Raw genomic sequence first — 20,686 nt, 5'->3', positions numbered from 1 at the left:
TGAGTGTAGCTCAAACACAACTCAAGAACTTCAAAACCTCCCTGGAAAAAGACAACCCATTTGATTGGCATCCTCTCCACAAAGATTCACGCCCTCTCCCACCAATGGACATTTGCAGAGGTGTGTACCATCTACAAGGTGTATTGCAGGAACTCACCATTGCTCCTTAGGCAGCATCTTCCAAACCCACTACCACAACCATCTGGAAGGACAGGGGCAGGAAAACCACCATCGAGAAATTCCCCTACAAATCACTCACCATCCTGACTTGGAAATATATCGACATTCCTTCACTGTCGCTGTGTCAAAATCCTGGAACTCCCATCCGAACAGCACTGTGGATGTTCCAAATCCACAGGGATTGCAATGGTTCAAGAAGCTAGCTGGCCACCACCTGGTCAAGGACATTTAGGGATAATCAATAAATACTGGCCTAGCCACCCATGGCCACATCCCATGAATGAATTTTTAATAATGTTAAATAAATGGAAGAAAAAATGACTAACACTCAAGTTTTTATTACTTCACGTTATGATATTTCTGACTTCATTTTTATCATTAATGACTTAGGCTGAAATATTACAAACTAATAAAGGATAACATACCTGTGTTACTAATAAAAGGCCAAGCAAATAAAATAAAAAGGAAACACCAGTTATCAGGTACAGGCGTTTGGAACGTAGAAACTTTGGGAACTGGTCCAACAGGGTGGTTATAATTGTTTCTGATGAAAAAGGAAGTTAATTGAGGTCAGCACATTATTTATAATTTACACAGTTCTACAATCCCAAATTACCATCAAAAACCCTCCCTCAGCTGAAGGTTCAGTGCCTCTCCATGTTGAACATCACATGGAAGAAGTGCTAAAGTGAGCAAGGCCACAGAACTTCAATGTCCATCACCAAGACTAATGATTGAGCTGTCCGGGTTCTGATTGGCCTATCTGTCAGACTAAGCTTGCAGAAGATGGTGAGGGAACCAGAGGGAAAAACCTACTTGGCCTTGCCCATCAGCCTGTTGCAATTACATCTGTCCGTGGCAGTATTGGCAGGATAGACGACAGTGCAATACATGTGGAGCCAAAACCCGTTTCACAAGGAGAACACCTTTGAGTTGGCACTACCATCATGCCAAATAAGTTAGGTCCAGATCTGATCCAGCAGCTCAAGACTGAGCATTCGTGTCGTATGGCAGGCCTTCAGCAGCAAAGAAGTGTATGCAACCACAATCTGTAAACTCATGGCCTATCACATTGCTCACTCTACTGATACCATCAAACTAGAAGACAATGAGGAGTGCAGGAGAGCATAACAGGAGTAGCACCTCTGCAGTACAGAGGTGTTCATTGAGAAAGAGTGATCCTTTGACACTGCTTTAAAAGACATCTGAACCCTTTCAGAACCATGCAGAAACTTTGTGTCTTCAGAAGATGCTTCACAGCTTGTTTCAGCTCTCCTTGTTCTCAGGCAATCGTTTGACTGCTTAGAAAGGTAGTTAATCTATTTTAACTGAACTGCCATGAGGGCAAACTGCTTTACTTCTGGCCATAGATTCATCTAGAACTCCATTGAGCTGCTTTGTGAAAAATTCCAGAAAACGTAGCTCCACCCAGCAAAGACATCATTTTATGAAGCTGAAATCTAATAAATATCACAGGGAATCCCCTTAATCCAAACAAAACTGCATTAGCTCAAGCTTTTTACGATAGTTTAATTACATCTCTGGCTCCTAAAATCTTTGCTCTCTTTAAAACTAGGATTTCATTTTCTAAAACATGACTTCAGAGGGGCAGGATTCTCCGACCCCCCGCCGGGTCGGAGAACCGCCGGAGGCTGGCGTGAATCCCGCCCCCGCCGGTTGCCGAATTCTCCGGCACCAGAGATTTGGTGGGGGTGGGAATCGCGCCGCGCCGGTTGGCCCCCACGGCGATTCTCCGGCCCGGATGGGCCGAAGTCCCGCTGCTGGAATGCTTGCCCCGCCGGCGTGGATTAAACCACCTCTCTTACCGGCGGGACAGGCGGCGCGGGCGGGCTCCAGGGTCCTGGGGGAGGGGCGCAGGGCAATCTGGCCCCGGGGTGGTGCCCCCACGGTGGCCTGACCCGCGATCGAGGCCCACCGATCTGCGGGCGGGCCTGTGCCGTGGGGGCACTCTTTTCCTTCCGCCTTCGCCATGGTCTCCACTGCGCAGACCCCCTCCACTGCGCATGTGCGGGGAAGCCGTGAGCGGCCGCTAACGCTCCCGCGCATGCGCCGCCCGGCAATGTCATTTCCGCGCCAGCTGGCGGGGCACCAAAGGCCTTTCCTGCCAGCTGGCGGGGCGGAAATCAGTCCGGTACGGGCCTAGCCCCTCAAGGTGAGGGCTCGGCCGCTCAAGATGCGGAGAATTCCGCGCCTTTGGGGCGGCGCGATGCCGGCCTGATTTGCGCCGTTTTTGGCGCCGGTCGGCAGACATCGTGTCGTTTACGGAGAATTTCGCCCAAGTCAGATAATGACCCCCATTTGTAACCTTTACTGCAACAAATATGTGTAATACAAAACATCAGAAATTCCTACATTCATCACTCCTCCTCTCTTAGAAATCTGAACCAGCAATATAAAAAGATGGTTTCATTTTCCCATAGCCTTTTAACTCTAAACATTTCTCATTACTAAACAAAACTTATACTCTATAAGGTACATATTATATGACATTCAAACATACAAACAAACGTGAGTATAATCCGTATAGTCTTTCTTTTCCACCTTCGAGCATTCCAGTCTCCTTACAGTGCAAAATCATGATAAAACACCAGCAATTACATTTTTTCTTCCTGCTACATGTATAATTTTCAAGTTAAATGGTTGTAGCAATAAACTCCATCTGACCATCCTTAAATTTTTCCAAAAACTTTGATGGATTATGGTCTGTATATACAAGAGTCTCTGATGAACCATTGGCACATAAATGTCAGAATGTTGCAACACCAATATCAAACTCAATCTCTCCTTCATGAAGGTCGAATACTTCTTTTGATGAATATTTAGTTTCCAAGAAAAATAACTGACAGGTCTTTCGGTTCTTTCATCGTCTTCCTGCAGCAATACAGCACCACCACCCACATCACTCGCCTCTATTGTCACATTAAATTGCTTGACATAATTAGGTATCGTCTACCCTGGTGCAGTGGTTCACAGTTTTAAAATTATCAAGTGCCTCCTGACATTCTGATGTCCATTGACATTTCCTGTGCTTTTCTGGACGTTCAGTCAACCACAATGCTCAAATTTGACATGAATACCTGGTAGAAACCAAACCTATCCAGAAGCCTCATATCTTCTCACCTTGTTGATGGTAGTGGAAACTCCCCAATAGCTTTCGTTTTCACATTCCATGGGACCATCTGACCATTTCTCAAGTTCACTTTTAACCACGTTTATCCAGCCTTCTATAGTCAATCAAATAATTATTTAAAATGTTCCAAAATCTCCTTCCACGCATGATTACTTTTGTACTTCCCAATTTATTCCCACATATAGCTCTCTGTGACTTTAATAACTCTTTTAGGTCATTTTGAAGGTAACTCAATACTTTATCCAAATTTTTTATTACCTCCTCATTGTCCAATCTAATTTGAGGAATGTCAAATTCAGAATCATCTGGATTTATCTCTTTTCCCTGAGTTACAATGATAAATGCCTCCTGCTTCTTTCCTTCTCTTCCAAAATAGCTTATTAACATGACACACTCTGCAAGGTTTACTTCCATCTGGCATTCTTATCAAATAATTCACCTCACTCAATTCTCTTTTAATTTAATAAGGCCCACTAAATCGTGCTTTTAATGGTTCACCAACCATTGGTGACAATACTAATACTTTCTCCCCACCAGCAAAACTACTAATATTTGATTTCCTATCCGTCTCTTTTTTTGTGACAATTTTAAATACTTTCTATCCCAACTCATCAGCCCTTGTTAATATCTCCCTAAAGTTTGACACACAGTCCAACAATGTCATCGCCAAACACTGACTCAGCAACTTCTCTTGGATCAATTTAAGTGGTCCTCTTAGCTCATGACCAAAAATCAATTTGAATGGGCTGAATTTAGTTGATTCATCAGGTGCATCCCTAATTTCAAATAATACAAATTTGAATTTCTTTATCACAATCCTCTGGATATTCTCGGTAGCACAGTAGCACAGTGGTTGGCACAGTTGCTTCACAGCTCCAGGGTCCCAGGTTCGATTCCGGCCTGGATCACTGTCTGTGTGGAGGCTGCACGTTCTCCTTGTGTCTGCGTGGGTTTCCTCCAGGTGCTCCGGTTTCCTCCCACAGTTCAAAGGTGTGCAGGTTAAGTGGATTGGTCATGATAAATTGCCCTTAGTGTCCAAAAATGTTAGGTGGGGTGACTGGGTTACGGGGATAGGATGGCGGCATGGGCTTGAGTGCGATGCTCTTTCCAAGGGCCGGTGCAGACTCGATGGGCCGAATGGCCTCCTTCTGCACTGTAAATTCTATGATTCTATGATTCCTGATTATATGCCCTCAACATGGTCTTTAAAGTTTGGTGCCACCTTTGTAATGCTCCCTGTGATTCTGGATGATACACAGTAGATTTATATTGCTTTATTCCGATGCTCTCCTTGAATAAATGTGACCTAAAAATTGATCCACGATCTGATAGGATTTCTTTTGGTAGTCCAAACTGAGTAAAATATTTGGTTAACTCCTCTACAACCCTCTGAATATATTTTAATGCAACAGCCCCCAGATATCTCGTAGACACATCTATTATGGTCAACAAATACTGATTCCCACTTTTCATTTTAGGCAGGAGTCCCATGCAACAATTCGGATGCTAGTAAAAGGTTCCCCAAATGCTGGAATGGGTATTAAGGTTGTTGATTTGATTACTGCTTGAGGTCTTCCTATTACCTGACGTGTGACACATACGGCAAAATTCAACTGCATCCGTATGGAGTCCAGGCCAATAAAAACGTTTTTGTATTTTTGCTTGAGTTTTACTTACTCCTAAGTGACTTCCTACTGGAATCTCATGCACTGCCCATAAAATGTCCTTTCTATAACCCACCGGTAATACCACTTGATGAACGTCTGCCTATTTCCTATCTGCTTGAATATGTAAAGGCCTCCATTTTCTGATTACACATTATTTCTAATGTAATAACATTCTGGTATACACAGATTCAATTTCTGTATATGCTTTCTGATATAACTGCTTTATCTGTGAATAATTCTGCTGTAATTCTACTAACTTTCTTGAGCTAAAGATATCTGTTTCATCCACCACCTGCTCTTGTTCTTTACCAACCATCTAATTAAACATGGATTCTGACAACTGAACCTCAACCTCCCTATCGGTACTCCTCAAGTTCTCTTCCTCCTGTCTCAACCTGTGGTATTGTAATCTTGTCACCACATAATGAGGAAATCCCCTAGGATATGCTTCTTGAAACATCTCAGTTGTTTGACTTTCCACTGGCTTTTCAACCACAGTAGGCATCACTCCCACCTGTGATCCAGCTGTGTAATTACCCAGGATAAATTGTACCCCTGAACAAGGTAATCTTTTGATTACTCCTACCACTTCATCACATTTCACCGGATTGTCTAACATTACCTTACATCGTGACACACTACTCATCTCACCACTAATGCCACATATTACCACCTTTTCTGGTGATACTCTTTCCAAACTACATAACTCCTTGGGCTGGATTCTCCGTCAATAGGATCCTCCGTTTCGCTGAGAGTGCACACACGCCCAAAAGCGTGGGGGTGCCCACAATGGGAAACCCAATTGGCCGGCTGCCGGAACGAAGAATCCCGCTGCTGGCAGGGGCGCTTCGCACCGGAAAACGAGTGCGGCGGGATCTGGGATCCCGTCCCTTATCTCTCACCATTAAAGACTGACCTGCTCTTGTATCCCTGAAGATGTTAATCTCTTTACCTACTCCACCGTGTACACACGAGTAAACCTTAGCCTCACAAATAAAATGTGTAAAATGTTCTGGTCCCTGCTTATGCACCAACCTCTGAACAGGCTCTACACTTTGTTGCACCTCTTTCACTGGAACAATGTATTTTTTCCACTTTAATACACCCATCGGGTAATCTTGTTTTCATGAGTCTGTCTTCCCAGTACTATTCTTAAGCCACCAACACTGCGACTTCATGTGCCCAATTTTATGTCAATGAAAACATTTAAGGCTTTTGTATCTCTCAACCACTTTCATAGATTTCCTTATAACCTGAGGCAATCTCTCATTAACATCACCAAACATATCCCTGCTAAGATTTTGACTGAGAAGTGTTTCTCCTTCCTCAATTACTGCCTTTAACTCCAACAGTTTAAGCTGATGTTCTCTTTTCCTTTCCAACTCCCTCTCATTCATTTTCATTTTGTGAAGTTCAAATTCTCTCTTTTTCCTTCGCTTCTAAATTCTTCATTTCTATTTCTTTCTGTCTATCTTCTTCCTGCATCTCTAATTGTTTCATTTGTAACTGAATTTGAGCTAATTCTAATAATCCAGGCTGTGTCTCTGGCAAATTTAAATGTTGAACAGTTGCGTGTATTATTTCTATCTTCCTTACAGATTCAGATAAGGTTAACTGCAGATTTTCCATCAAACCAGCCTTTGTAAACCATCCCGAATAACTTGTCCACACCCAGGAAAATCTTTGCAATTGAAAGAGCCATTCCCAGTCACTCCTTATTTAAACTTCAAAATCTGAAAGAACGCAACCATTCCACACACACACTCACTGTCTTTAAATTCAATAATCCCAAGCCAAACAAGGAATTATACGGTAAGATCCTGGCAAAGAGTCCCCAATTTTATTACAAAGAGCCCCCAATTTTATTACAATCTCAGACCAGACCATAACAGTGGCTAGGATACCGGACAGAAACCCCAGTATGTTATTTTAATTTTGTAAGACTGTGAAAAGAGGATATCTCATTCCAGGTGCGATTTCATGAAAAAAATAGGGTTGTGGTATATTAAAACCAACTTTATTACTAACACAGTATTAATATACTTTTAACATCACCACAAAAAACGCTTACAATTGCACCCTAAGCAATTCTACTCAATACAGTGGATACAATACCCTTAACTGCTATCTTTATTCCCACGCCACAAGAAAAACCATCTCAGATCTCAATCTACTTGAAGTACCAAAGCACATAGGAAGACATTCTTGTACAGAGTGTTCTTTGAGAAAGAGAGATTTTTTGACACTGTTTAAAAAACAACTGAATCTTGTCAGAACCATGCAGAAATGCTGTCTGTTCAGAAGATGATTCTCAGCTTCTTTCAGCTCCCCTTGTTCTCAGCCAAGTCTGCACTGCTTGGAAATGCTGTTAATCTCTTTTAACTGAACTGCCATGTGAGCAAACTGCTTAACTTCTGGTCACAGCTTCATCTAGACCTCCACTGACGTGCTTTCTGCAAAATACGTGATAACTTAGCTCCACCCAGCAATGATATCATCTTATCAAGCTAAAATCTAACCACAGGGAATCCCCTTAATCGAAACAAAATGGCATTAGCCCAAACTTTATACGATGGTTTAATTACACCTCTGGCTCCCAAAATGTTTGCTCTCTTTCAAATTAGGATTTGCAGCAGTCAAACACATTAACTCAGCCTTTTAACCCTTACTGCACCAAATACCTATAATATAATATATCTAAAATTACTACATTCATCACAAGAGACTTCACAAACATCCCCATCCACAATGGTGGAGGAACACAGCAGATCAGTTCAAAAGAAAGGACTGAACCATTTCCAACCAGCTTCAGCTAGAAGTGCCGAGCGAATTATCCATCAAGGCATCTCCCTGAGTCACCCCCCGCCCCCCCTCTCTCCCTCACCTCCTGTCTCCCCAAATCCTGTTCACATCTGCAAGGCACAAGTCAGGAGTGCGATGGAATACTGTCCACTTGCCTGGGTCAGTGCAGCTCCACCAACTCAAGAAGATCAACACCATCCATGACAAAACAGCCCGCTTGACTGGCATTCCTTCCACAAACATTTGATCTGTCCACCACCGACGAACATTGACAGTAGTGTGTCCTATAGAAGATGCACTGCAGGAACAAAACCCATGACCACTACCATCTGGAGCAACAAGGGCAGCAGATGCCTGGGAACATCACCACCTTGTTCCATTCTGAGTCACTCATCATCCTGACTTGGAAATGTATCACTGTTCCTTCACTGACACTGGATCAAAATCCTGGAACTCCCTCCCTAACAGCACAGTGGGTGTATCTACCCCTCAGAGACTGCAATGGTTCAAGAAAGCAGCAGCCCACCATTACCTTAAAGGCAAGTAGGGATGACCAATAACTGATCGCCCCGTCAGTGGCATGACCATCACCTAACTGAATTTAAAAGAACCTGCTCCCTGATGCTCAGCTTGTGTTCCACCATGCCTCTCAGCTCCTGACTGAAGAAATGTATTTTCACCAAGCATAGACAGGAGAGCTGAATTCCAGAGGTGAGGTGAGAATGACTGCCCTTGAAATCAAACATTTGACCAAGGCTAGAAGATTCTGGCCACTTCTCTTGTGGCAGGAGCCACTACAGTGGAAGCGATGGGCTGGCCAAGAGTCCATTGACTTTCAACGGGACTGGATGATCCCGACAGCAGTGGGCCCTAGAAAATTCCACCCCAAGTGTGGCGTCAAAGAGAACTAGAAAAATGTAACCGAATGGAAATAGAGGGAAAACCTTCTATTAGTTGGAGTCAGACATAGCACAAAAGTTGTGGTTGCTGTAAGTCAATTATCTCAGCCCAGAGCATCTATGCAGAAGTTCGTCAAGGTAAAGTTCTGAGGCCAACTGTCCTAATTTGCTTCATCAATGACCTTTCCTCTCAGAATTAGGGATGTTTGCTGATGATTCTGCAGTATTCAGTGCAATTCATAACTCTTCAGCTAATGAAGCAATCCACGTCTGCATGCAACAAAATCTGGATATCTTTCAGGTCGCAGATAACATGTAGCAAATAATATTCACACCAGACAAGTGCCAGTCAATGGCCACCTCCATCAAGATAAAATATTTCATCTCCTCTTGGACATTCAACAGCATTACCAACACAATATCTGCGGGGACTGTACCAGCCACATAAATAGTCTGGCTGGAAGAGCAAGTCAAAGGCTGGGAATTGTATCGTGTGTGATTAATCTCCTGACTCTCCAAAGCCCGTCTGTACAAGGCACATGTCAGGAGGGTGACAGAATACTCTCTACTTGCCTGCCTGAGTGCAGACTTGGATCCTCAAGAATCTCAACACCACCCAGGGTAAAGAAGCAGCGCCTTAGCTACAATTTTTAAAAAATCCAATCCCCAAACTAAAAGTTGTTTTCAAAAACAAATGAGTTATGAAACTAGATAGTTGCAATCCTATATGAATTGATAATTATTTTAATTTGTAATTTTTATTGAATAAACATTTGATAGAGGTGGCTAATGGAGACACTTACCAAAACCTGCAAACTGACTGCTGAATCCCAGAGTGAGCAGCATGAAGAAAAACAAAATGGACCAAAATGGTGCCCACGGCAACTGTGCAAGGGCCTCTGGGTAGGCGACGAAAGCCAAACCAATACCTAACCAGTGGATACAATTGATATGGTAAAATGAATGATGCTTAATGGAGAGATACTGTAGCTATTAAGTAAATTTGAATTTAAATTGTCAACATCTGGTTAATATTGCCCAGTGTTTGTGTATTTTGACTGAGATGTTGTGACTTTTTTTCTAATCATCAAGGTGAGCGCTTTCAATGCTGGGTAAGTTTCCACTTAATGCACCTCGGATTCAAAAGTCTGACTATTCTAACAGATCACCATGCGAATGGCCAGAATCAAGGCAGTAATCCATTTGCACCTGGTTGTGCTTATATAGTGAGGTTTCTTGGGTATGCACACAGGGATGGAATCTATATCCACAGCTTACATGGTCAATGTAGGTGGGCTGGTCTCTGAGAGTGGGGTTAAGCAGCCTCTGAAGGTGGGAAGGTAAGAAACTGTAGTGTCTGGTCACCATAGGATGCACTGTTTCAGTGTCAGCTCAGTTAATAGCACCCCTGAGTCAGACAGTTCAAGTCCTGTTCCACAGACATGAGCTAAAGGAAAAGCGTGACACTCCAGTGCAATTCTGAGGGAGTGCTGTACTTCCAGCTGTGCCGCCTTTTGGATGGGGCATTAAACCAAGATATCTGTCTGCGATCTCTGGAGGAAGCAAAAATGCCATGGTGCTCTTTGAAGAAGAACAGAAGAATTGACCCTGGCATCCTGGACAATATTTTTACCTCAATAAACATCACAAAATATAAATCTGGCCAATATCATCAATCAGTTTGTGGGAGCTTGCAGTGCGTAAATTGGCAGCCACATTTCCTACATTGCAAAATCAACACTTCAAAAGTATGTCATTGGTTGTAAAACGGTTATGACAGAAATAAATGTAAGTCTATCTTTCTCTTTTGACACAGATATTACTGATCTCCTGCTCATGTAATGGCAGATCAGAAACACTGAAAATGTTCAGACCAGTACGATGTTGTGTACTTGTTACGTTAATCAATTGTCCTGTGACATCCTGTGATGATTCAAATTTATCACATTTAATGGAACAGATTGAACAACAAGTTGGCTAATCTCCAAACTTTCCAGTTGACTATTCAGCTCCAATCCCTGGACCCAGTATCTTGGAAGTTCAGGACCGGACATGTGCCAGATACAGGGGCCAGGATTCTCTGTTGGGGAGACTGTGGGCTGAATTCTTCGCCATTGGGATTGTCTGCTTTCCCGACGGCGTGGGGCTGCCCCACAAAGGGAAACCCCATTGACCAGCTGGCAAAACGGGGAATCCCAACAGCATGCCACACCAGGAATCTGGTGTGGCAGGACGGAGAAACACGCTCCTTGTTCTCTCGTGGAGCTGGATTGCACAAGCGGTCTTAAAGCAGGATGCAATTCCGTATTCCTTGCCATGCAAACATATGCACATGTCAGTTGCACTGAGTGCATTCCAAACTCTCAAGCTTGTGATTTCACTGCACTTACCTCTCTTTGATGTGGATAATGTTTACAAACATTGGGGTTTCACCAGTTAGGCCACTGAAGCATTCAGGGAGATGAATGGATCAAAGCTGTAGATGGTTGTAACGAGCTGCCAATCACAGGCCATTACTGGAAAGATATCGATGGATTGCAGACAGTGAATCTGTGGGAACCAGGAGCAGGCACAGCTGTTCCACTTCGAGGATTGAACACATGAAGCTATAAGGTAAGTATTACAGCTATAATGCTTCCCACTCACCCTGTCTGGACTGCTGTCTAGCTACCAGAGAAGGGTTCCTTTTCTGAAGGGGGGGATCTGTGTGTGCGGGGGTGGTTGTTGGTTTGGGAAGGTCTGTATGTGGGGGGGTGGGGGTCTGTGTGTGGGGGAGGGTCTTTGTGGGGATGGGACTGTGTGGGTGTCTCTGTGTGTGGGGGGGGGGTGCTATGTGTGGGTGTTCCCGGGTCCCTGTGGGGTGTGTCCCTATTACTCAGGTCCCTGCGGTGGAAACCCCATTACAGGGGTCCCCCTACTATGGGGACCTGGGGGGATGGAACTGGTTGGATCGCCCCCATACCTGGGGGTGGGAGGAGGCACCCAGGCAATTTGGTGTTTGGGGGCTGATGAGCGGTCCGGGGGGGGTAGGCTCAGATTGTCTACCATCGTGTCCCTGTCCTGGTGGACCTCACAGTCAAGGTGGCCATAATTATAGAGACCACAAGTGAGCCATGCCCACATTATTCCCGGTCACGGGGACCGGAGAATCATGGGAGGAAGGAGCAGAGGGCACCGGGCCGGCTAAATAGATGCAAATGGCTCATTATGACCCAATTGCGTTTATTTCCACGCTCCTCCTGCCGTGCGGCGTGGAACTCATTCACATCACCGGCGAGGGGTCGGAGCATGCCCGGATGCCCCATTCTCCGTTCCATCGGGAAATGCATTCTGGGCTTCCCAGGGACAGAGAATCCCATCCAGGGATTTTCAGTATTTGGGTCTGTAATTTGCATTTGCACAAGATACGAAATACATAACATTACTTTGAGACTTCATGCAATTCCTGTATAGTCATGTTCAGAATAAGGACTGTTTTGAACCTCCACAGTACAGTACAAAGCACCGGAGACCAGCGCACCATGACCTGGATATAATGGACAGCATTGCTTGGTAGAGATAGTGCTTCCCAAGGCAGTCCATGGTGTTCAGGTCCTTGCAGATTTTGGGATGCCAGATAAGGGGTTCAGTCCTTATAATACAACCACCATTAAACTGTGTGACACTTCAGAACTTGAAAACACTTTCCACCAGTAATACTGCTGTGGATCCAAGTATCGATTATTGTGTCTGTGCACTGAACAATTGTCATCTCATATCTAACAAAATGATTGATTTCAGAGAGATGGCTCTACTATACCTGACTGTACAACCTCTGGAACAGGCTTGTTTTGTATATGGGCCATGTGTCCAAGGACGGAGAAGATGACAAATCCGGCAAACACACTCGTAGCACAGTTAACAACACAGACAATGATGGTGTCGCGGTAACAGTTGTTGTGGAATTTGTTGTAAGATGACAGTGCTGATAAACCTCCCATAGATACGGCGATAGAAAAGAAAATTTGTGTTGCAGCATCTTTCCACACCTAGCAAATAAAAATTAGAATGAATCAGGATGTTAATCGGGATATTTTACTTGAACTCATTCAGCTATGGTCGGTCAAACAGCATTAACGATGAGAGACATTTGCTAGCTCCATAGTTCACTCCTAAGGTGAATGTTTGAACTTCTTTAATCACCAATATCCGATGCTGGAATTGTGAAACGCGATCGGTCAGAAAAATGCACGTCAGCCACAAATGAGGCCAGTGCCAGGCCCCAACGGAACATCATGCTCCGGTGCCTCGACATTGGCCTGAAACATGCAAATTGTACAGTAACGGCCATTAGCATATCATGAACGGGCCTGATCTTCTCCGGCTTCCCGCAATGCTCTGCCTCCACCAGGCGGTCGTGACGATGGCACGGTTCACTTGTGGTATTTAAAATCGGGAAACAGATGTGGTGGCTGCTGAGGGAGAGAGAGAGCATGTAATACCCGTTTCCTAAAGCACAGCCGTGGGCTGCCAGTTGTGCTGCTGGGTTGGTGAGGTTGGGGGGTGTGGGGGAGCGGGGGAGGGGAGGGAGTGTCTGCCAGGGTGTGGGGGAGGAGTGGAGCGGTGACCAAAGGATGGGCCATGGAGTCAGCGTGCCCCTCCCCTAGAACCAGGTCTTGGAGTTCAGCTGCCACCAGGAACAATTCAATCACTTGCCGGAATCGCCGCCAGTTTTCGCGGAGATCGCCGTAGCACTGGAGCGGCTGCGGAACCGGGAGCTCTATCATTTTGCCTGGGCACTGCTGGTTGTCTGTGTACACTGAGGTATGCCGGCAGGTATCGATCCACTCCTGTACCATGTGGTGTTGGGTGCTCTGGTGCACAGATGAGCCAACACAGTTGTATGTGGTACAACTCTATTTTATTTTAACTCTTATAATACAGTTCGTTCTGGATACTCTGCACGTGCTGTCTCCCTGAGTGTGTCGTGTAGCAGGTCTGTCCTGGTCCTCCTCTCCAGCTAATACTGACCACCAGGTGTCGTGTTTGTGCTTTTATATCTTTCTGTGATTGGTTGTGGTGGTGTGTGTTCTGATTTGTCTGTTGGTGCGTCTATCATGATGTGTGTGTTTGAATATCATGACATCCCCCCTTTTTACAAAGATATGTGCCTACGTGGTTATAAATATAATCGTGTCATGAGTGCATCTAAGAGTGTGTGCGTGTGTTGTGTACAGCGTGTGTATATGACGTAATTGTTTACATGGGGCGATGTCGGGTGCGTCACACTAACAAGGTTGTACCATAACAAAACATGAATGCGAGAAAAAAAAACTTGAACAGTGGTCCGGTCAGACGATATCTGGAACGATAAACAACAACAGGTTATAATACAGAAGTGTTTGACTTTTTTGAACGTATGAACAGCGTTATAAGTCCAGTCTAATGGGTGACCGCCTCAAGAATAGGCTGGTCCTCAAGCCGGTTCAGCTGTGGAGATTTGGGTTCACACTGGTTCACCTTGGACTGTTGGAGGTGATGCTGTTGCCGAAGTCTCTACTTTTCCATTTGTTGTACTTCGTGCAGTGCTTGGTTTTTCATTCGCGCAAATATAACATTCAACATCTTTGTTAGTGTTGCCTTGGCTGTGGTTTGGTTCTGGTGGCGATGGAAGGGGCATGATCCGTGGCATCTCCACAAAGTCATCCTTGGGAACCAGTGGAGGATCCGGCGTGTGCGTACGGTTCAGTTGCGAGCGTGGAAGGTGGCGCAAAGCTCGCTGATTGCGCCTACGCACCAATCCATCCGCCCTGCATGCCAGGAACAAGGTGGAGTCTTTTTCTTTTTATGTTTGTGGTGGACGGCATCTTGTAGCCGATGGGTCGTTGCCATCGAAGTAGCACCATCACTAATATCATGCAAGGCGATGACTGTGCCAGATGTGGAAGTTGGCCGAGACCGTGCACGCTGGTTCCGGCCACCTGCTGTGCCGGAAGGGCGACTCCGCAGAGAAACGTCGAAGCATGTCGCCTTGGAGCGAGAATTGTTGCTCGCATCAACGCCTGGCGATGGCGCGAATTGGTGTGTCCGTCTTGGACCGCCGGTGCTGGTCGCCACTGCCGACCCAGTGGGACTGCCACGCGATCCATTCCCTGTCGCCGTGGCATCCACCGTCACCCTGAGCGTGCCATCAACGAGGCCGCGACACCGCCCGTCCGGAGCAAGGTCTGGCATGCGCGAATCAGAGTCGGCGCTTGGCTGCTCCCCATCTGGAGTCCGGTCTGCCTTCCGTCGATGCTCCCCGTCCGGAGTCCCAACAGGTTCACTGGAGGCAGCCGAGATTCCCTGAAGCTGCACTTCTGGAGTCGGAACATGCAGGAATGCACCAACCAGTGGAGAGGCTCGAGCCATCGAGGGTGGAAGCGGTGCGCCGCCACCGCAGTTGTCAGTGGTCCCACCGTGATCGTCGAGTGCCTCGGTACGCACTAGGCGAGGTCTGTCACTTTGCACCTTTTGCATGGGAAGTGGGATGCTGTCGTCACTCGTCTCACATCCCGTGGATAGATCCTCATTAGCAGCTTGCTGTTCACTAGGGTTGGGTAAATTGTCAGAGTTTTCATCTGGTGGTGCACACCATGTCGGTGGACTGTCATTGTCTTGCCGTTGTCCTCCATTTGGGCTTTTCTTCTTTGGAATTTTAAATCTTCCCCCAGACATTGCAGAACCTTGTTTATTACCCCCAAATTCTCCCATATGTATGGTCTCGAATATAGGATCCAATGTTTCTATCGACATTGTACTATTTTTCAAAGAACATTCCGTTTCACTTTTCTTCTCAGGTACCTCATATGTATCTTTGTCTAATGTACATGCCTTCATGGTCTCTGGGTCTGATTTTGCTGGGACTGGCATGGTCACAGTCTCTCTTTTACTGTTCTCAATTGCCCACATTATACTCCCCATACATAACTGCTTAATCACTGGGGTTAGTGTGGTACAATGGATAATCGGGTCGACCTTATCTGCATCTTCACCATTAGTGGAAAACACACTTGGTTCACTTGAAACTGCTGCGGGTTTTAAATTCATTATCTGGCTACTCGATGTCGGTGTCCTCAGGATTCTTGCTCCAATGTTCTGCTCATTTATCAGTGGAGTGTGTATAGGTTCAATGCAATTAATGTTCCCCTCAAGGTTTGAAGAGTCATTACTGACTAACTGCTGGTCTCCGAAGTTGGGACTTTGCGGCGTTGTGTTGAAGGGAGACATTTGTCCCTGCTGTAGATATGATTCAGGTTGTGTTATTTCCATTACCTGAGGATCAATGTCTTGTCCATTTTTTCGATCCGTACTAAAACACTGGCAATTCTCAGTCTGCTCCTTGCAAGTTAAACATTCAATTAATTTCTTTAGCAAATCCTCAGCATCCTTCTGTGACCGTGCAGCATTATTAATCTCTGTTCGGCTATAATGATCCTGAAGGTCAGTGCATAAACCTTTTTTCTTCGGGCTTGGAAGAGGCGATTCCTTTGGCTTGTCTTCAGTTGGGCTTGAACAGTCTTCAGCGCTGTGCCCTTCATTGTAGCATGAGAGACCGTCATGGTCATGCTGCTGTGTAGTGGAGCATGGTAGGCTGTTATAGCCTTTTTGCTGTTCACGTGAGCATGGCAGACTTGCATCGTCTGCCGCTGGTTGGTCAGGAGAGGTTGCTAGACCCTCATGGTCTTGTTCCTGCAAGGACCGCACATTGGAGTCTTGCGTTGCTTCTATCGTGGAGGCTGTCCATGAGCTCTCTGTGGAGGCTTGTGACACTGGAGTCACTTCTTGTTCGTGCAAGGACTGCGCTCTGGAGTCTTGCGTTGCTTCTATCGTGGAGGCTGTCCACGAGCTCCCTGTGGAGGCTTGTGACTCTGGAGTCACTTCTTGTTCATGCAAGGACTGCGCTCTGGAGTCTTGCGTTTCTGCAATTGTGGAGTCTGTCCACGAGCTTGCTGTGGAGACTTGTGACACTGGAGTCACTTCTGGTTCATGCGAGGACTGCGCTCTGGAGTCTTGCATGTCTCCTTTCATAGAGTCGGGAATGTTGAGCGGGACGTGGACCACGCTCTGTGTGGCAGCAGGGCGCTCTCCGTGTGCTTGCACCGCTCCCTGTCTGTTAATGTCAGGCTGCAGCATCATCCGGTACTGATAAGTTGGGATGTCATATCTGCTGGATTGAAGATCCTCAAATCCGAAAAATGAATCCGCATCTGCGTCGGATTCAATGTGGGGGCCGCCAATGTGCAACACGAAAGGTTCATCCGAGTCATAGTCGTATAGGACCACGGAGCTATCATTGGGCTTGCGAGGTCCGGAAACACTGTAAAGATCGTCATTGAAGTATTCGAGGTCGGAATCATCGGCTTGTGCGTAGGTAACTGCTTGTCGGAGGGTTCTTCGGAGGTCAAATTCATCTCCTGGGTCAATTTGCAGCAATGTGCTGTCATTCCAGGTGAGGGAAGGTTGTTTTACAGCTTTAACAGATTTTTGTTTTTTTGATTTGGGACGTTTCCCTTTTAAATTGGATTTGGGACGTTTCCCCTTTAAATTGGTGCGGTCTGGGGCCTCTGACATCCTGACGCTCGGTATGTAGCACGTAGGAAGCGACTGCGCATGCTCAGATCGCTGTTCCTCTATCGATGGCCGTTTTCTTGACTGCGCATGCGCAGCATCTCGCGCATGCGCAAACAAAATTTCCGGTTCTGCGCACTGCTCGCGAAACTGTGCTAGCGTGATACCTTTAGCAAGATGTCCGCCAACCTCGACCCAGCCCTCTCTCAGGCCCGGGATTTCGGCCTCTGGGAATTCGGGCTCCGGGATCCCCGCCACGAGGTGAGTACTGCCGCTTTTCTTACCTTTACTTGCCGATTGGATTGCGTTTTCTTCACAGTACTTGGGGAATTTGTCCAGGACTGCCTGGTAATCGTACCTTTGCTGCCTCCTGAAGAACCTGAACCTTGTGAATATTTCTCTTGCCCTTGCACCGGCGATGGTGAGGAGAAATTCAATTTTTTCGCTATCATCCAGGTCTTGGAGTTCAGCTGCCACCAGGAACAATTCGAACACTTGCCGGAATCGCCGCCAGTTTTCGCGGAGATCGCCGTAGCACTGGAGCGGCTGCGGAACCGGGAGCTCTATCATTTTGCCTGGGCACTGCTGGTTGTCTGTGTACACTGAGGTATGCCGGCAGGTATCGATCCACTCCTGTACCATGTGGTGTTGGGTGCTCTGGTGCACAGATGAGCCAACACAGTTGTATGTGGTACAACTCTATTTTATTTTAACTCTTATAATACAGTTCGTTCTGGATACTCTGCACGTGCTGTCTCCCTGAGTGTGTCGTGTAGCAGGTCTGTCCTGGTCCTCCTCTCCAGCTAATACTGACCACCAGGTGTCGTGTTTGTGCTTTTATATCTTTCTGTGATTGGTTGTGGTGGTGTGTGTTCTGATTTGTCTGTTGGTGTGTCTATCATGATGTGTGTGTTTGAATATCATGACAGTTCTTGGTATCAATAAACAGTAATTGTGTTTAAACCTACAAACCTGGTGACTATAATTATTGGGCAGCCAAGGGCCAAACAAGTCAGGAATTTTTATAAGAATTATTGGTTAATTCACATGTGTTGTGACTTCTGGGCACGTCGGTCTGGAATTGACAGCACATTGCCCAGGGGTGGCATAACACCAGTCTTACCATTGCTGGGATTCCAAAGCCCTGCCTCGCCCAACATTCCTCTCTCAGGAGACAGGAGCAGTCAAGCTCAGCCCTGGCTGCTCTGTGTGGAGTAACTGGGTGCAGAGAGCAAAATCACTCACCCGTTTTACAGCAGTAACCACCTTAAAGGGACAATTTACAGGGGCCAGGTAAATTTTAAAGTTTAGGGAATGGGAAGGGGAGGTGTCAAAGTCGGATCCTGGGGGGGTGGTGGGGGGATGCTCTGAGTAGGACCTGGTAGATTGGGGAGGTCGGGCGGGGTCGGACCCGGTGCTGGGTGGGGGGGGGGGGGTAGTTTGGATAGAGAAAGGGGTCAGACTTGGTGGTTTGTGGGGGGCGGTTGGGGTCAGACCCGGCGGTTTCGGCAGTCGGACCCGGTGGTTTTGTGGGGGTCGGTGGCCTGGAATGGATGGGGGTCATTACAGGAAGGAGGGGGGGGGGGTGTTCAGTCTGGGAGGGTGGTCAGTGGGGGTGGGGGAAGGAGGGGCACATCAGTCCAGAATGGGAATCAGTCCGGAAGGGGGGAGGGGTCAGTCGAGAGGTAGGGAGAGGGGGGTGGGGTCAGTCCGTGAAGGGGGGGCGGGGGGTGTCTGGAAGGTAGGAAGGAGGCTCAGTCCGGGAGGGGGGAGTCATTCCGGGAGGGAAGTGTCTCACTCCGGGAGTGGGTGTCGGGTCAGGCAGGGTCAGTCAGAGGAGTGGGAGGGGGCGGTGGGGAGGTTGGGTCAGTCCATGAGTTTCAGATGGGGGGGGGGGGGTTGGGTTTGTGTGGCTGGAGAGCGGTGGGTCCCCAGTGGGGGAGACGGTGGGGGGGGGGGGGGGTTTGCAGTGTGTCCCATGCAAAGCTGGGCCTGGGTGTTTAAATAATTACTCAGGATTTAGGAAGTTTTTTTTCTTTCCAAATCTTTCAGCTTAAAATTGGCAGAACTATCCGAGGTGAGTGAGTTAAATCGCTTCTGTCGGATGGTTCACAGCAGAATTATTCAGAGGAAATTTGGACTTCTGGACAATTGCCGGGTAAAAAGCATGGTAGCACAGTGGTTAGCACTGATGCTTCACAGCGACAGGGTCCCAGGTTCGATTCCTGGCTTGGGTCACTGTCTGTGCGGAGTCTGCACATTCTCCCTGAGTCTGCATGGGTTTCCTCCGGGTGCTCCGGTTTCCTCCCACAAGTCCCGAAATACGTGCTGTTAGGTAATTTGGACATTCTGAATTCTCCCTCTGTGTACCCGAACAGGTGCCGGAATGTGGCGACTGGGGGCTTTTCGCAGTAACAGTAATTGCAGTGGTAATGTAAGCCTACTTGTGACAATAACGATCATTATTATTATAAATACTTACTTGGGAACTTCCGAGAGAGATTCCCAGCACATCGTAGGGGTGCCCCCTGAAATTAAAATGAATGAATGAAAATCGCTGATTGTCACAAGTAGGCTTCACTGAAGTTACTGTGAAAAGCCCCTAGTCGCCACATTCCGGCGCCTGTTTGGGGAAGTTGGTATGGGAATGTACGGAAATGTAACACTGGAGAACCAGGAAGTTACGGGCCAGACTGCTAGAGGACTGTTTCCTCGTTAATCACAATCAGTTGCTGGTACCGTTCAAGAAGCATGTCGGGATCCTTTTGCTGTGTAACTTTGGAACTTCTGGAAGGTTCCCTGCCTCTCTGCTGCCCTTGTGTGGCTTGTTCAGATGCTGGTCATTTCCTTATAATGCAGTTCTGGAAGTCTTCTATGCTTCTCCTTGGCATGATGATTATACTATTTATCTGTTAATAGATCCTCAAGGCTGTTTGTGGATCCATCAATGCCTTTCATTAGGATAACAGGATTTTCATGATCACCAAACCAATATAAAAAGGTAGCAATCTGGGCTTCCTTTGATTTTTTTTAGAGCCCTGCGGCAGAATTCTCTGTTCCTGAGACTAAGTATTGATGCTGGCGCAGGATTCGTGGAGTTCCATGACAGCAAAACTGGCACCGCACCTGGACAGCTACTGTTAAGGGGCTAGTACTAGGGCCATGTGGAACACAATCGATTGAAGCTCCAAGATGGTATGTTGCCTCCCTGGTGCCAGGGTCCAGGATGTCTCTGTACGGGCAGAAAGCGTTCTGAAGGAAGAGGGTGAACAGCCAGAGTTCATGTTATATATTGGTACTAACGACACAGGTACGAAGAGTGACGAGGTCCTGCAGCAGCAGTTTAGGTAGTTAGGTAGACAGTTAAAAAACAGCACCTCTCAGGCTGTAATCTTGCG

The 20,686-nt window shown here is 46.6% G+C and overlaps 1 protein-coding gene across 2 annotated transcripts in view; it reads right to left on the bottom strand.

Moving 5' to 3' along the window:
* The window catches only part of LOC140420926 (sodium- and chloride-dependent neutral and basic amino acid transporter B(0+)-like), a 113,645-nt gene that overhangs the window by 24,474 nt on the left and 68,485 nt on the right, over positions 1-20,686 (bottom strand). For both annotated transcript variants that reach the window (XM_072505083.1, XM_072505084.1), the window contains 3 exons: positions 12,499-12,727; positions 9,503-9,628; positions 606-724 (listed from right to left, as the gene is read on the bottom strand). In XM_072505083.1, the coding sequence (XP_072361184.1) occupies positions 606-724; positions 9,503-9,628; positions 12,499-12,727 (474 nt within the window). The remainder of the gene's footprint in view (positions 1-605; positions 725-9,502; positions 9,629-12,498; positions 12,728-20,686) is intronic.

Source organism: Scyliorhinus torazame, chromosome 5 (genome assembly GCF_047496885.1).
Source record: "Scyliorhinus torazame isolate Kashiwa2021f chromosome 5, sScyTor2.1, whole genome shotgun sequence".
Classification (NCBI taxonomy): Eukaryota; Metazoa; Chordata; class Chondrichthyes; order Carcharhiniformes; family Scyliorhinidae; genus Scyliorhinus; species Scyliorhinus torazame.
The sequence above is the reverse complement of the archived record's forward strand: the minus strand, read 5'-3'. Positions and strand labels throughout refer to the sequence as shown.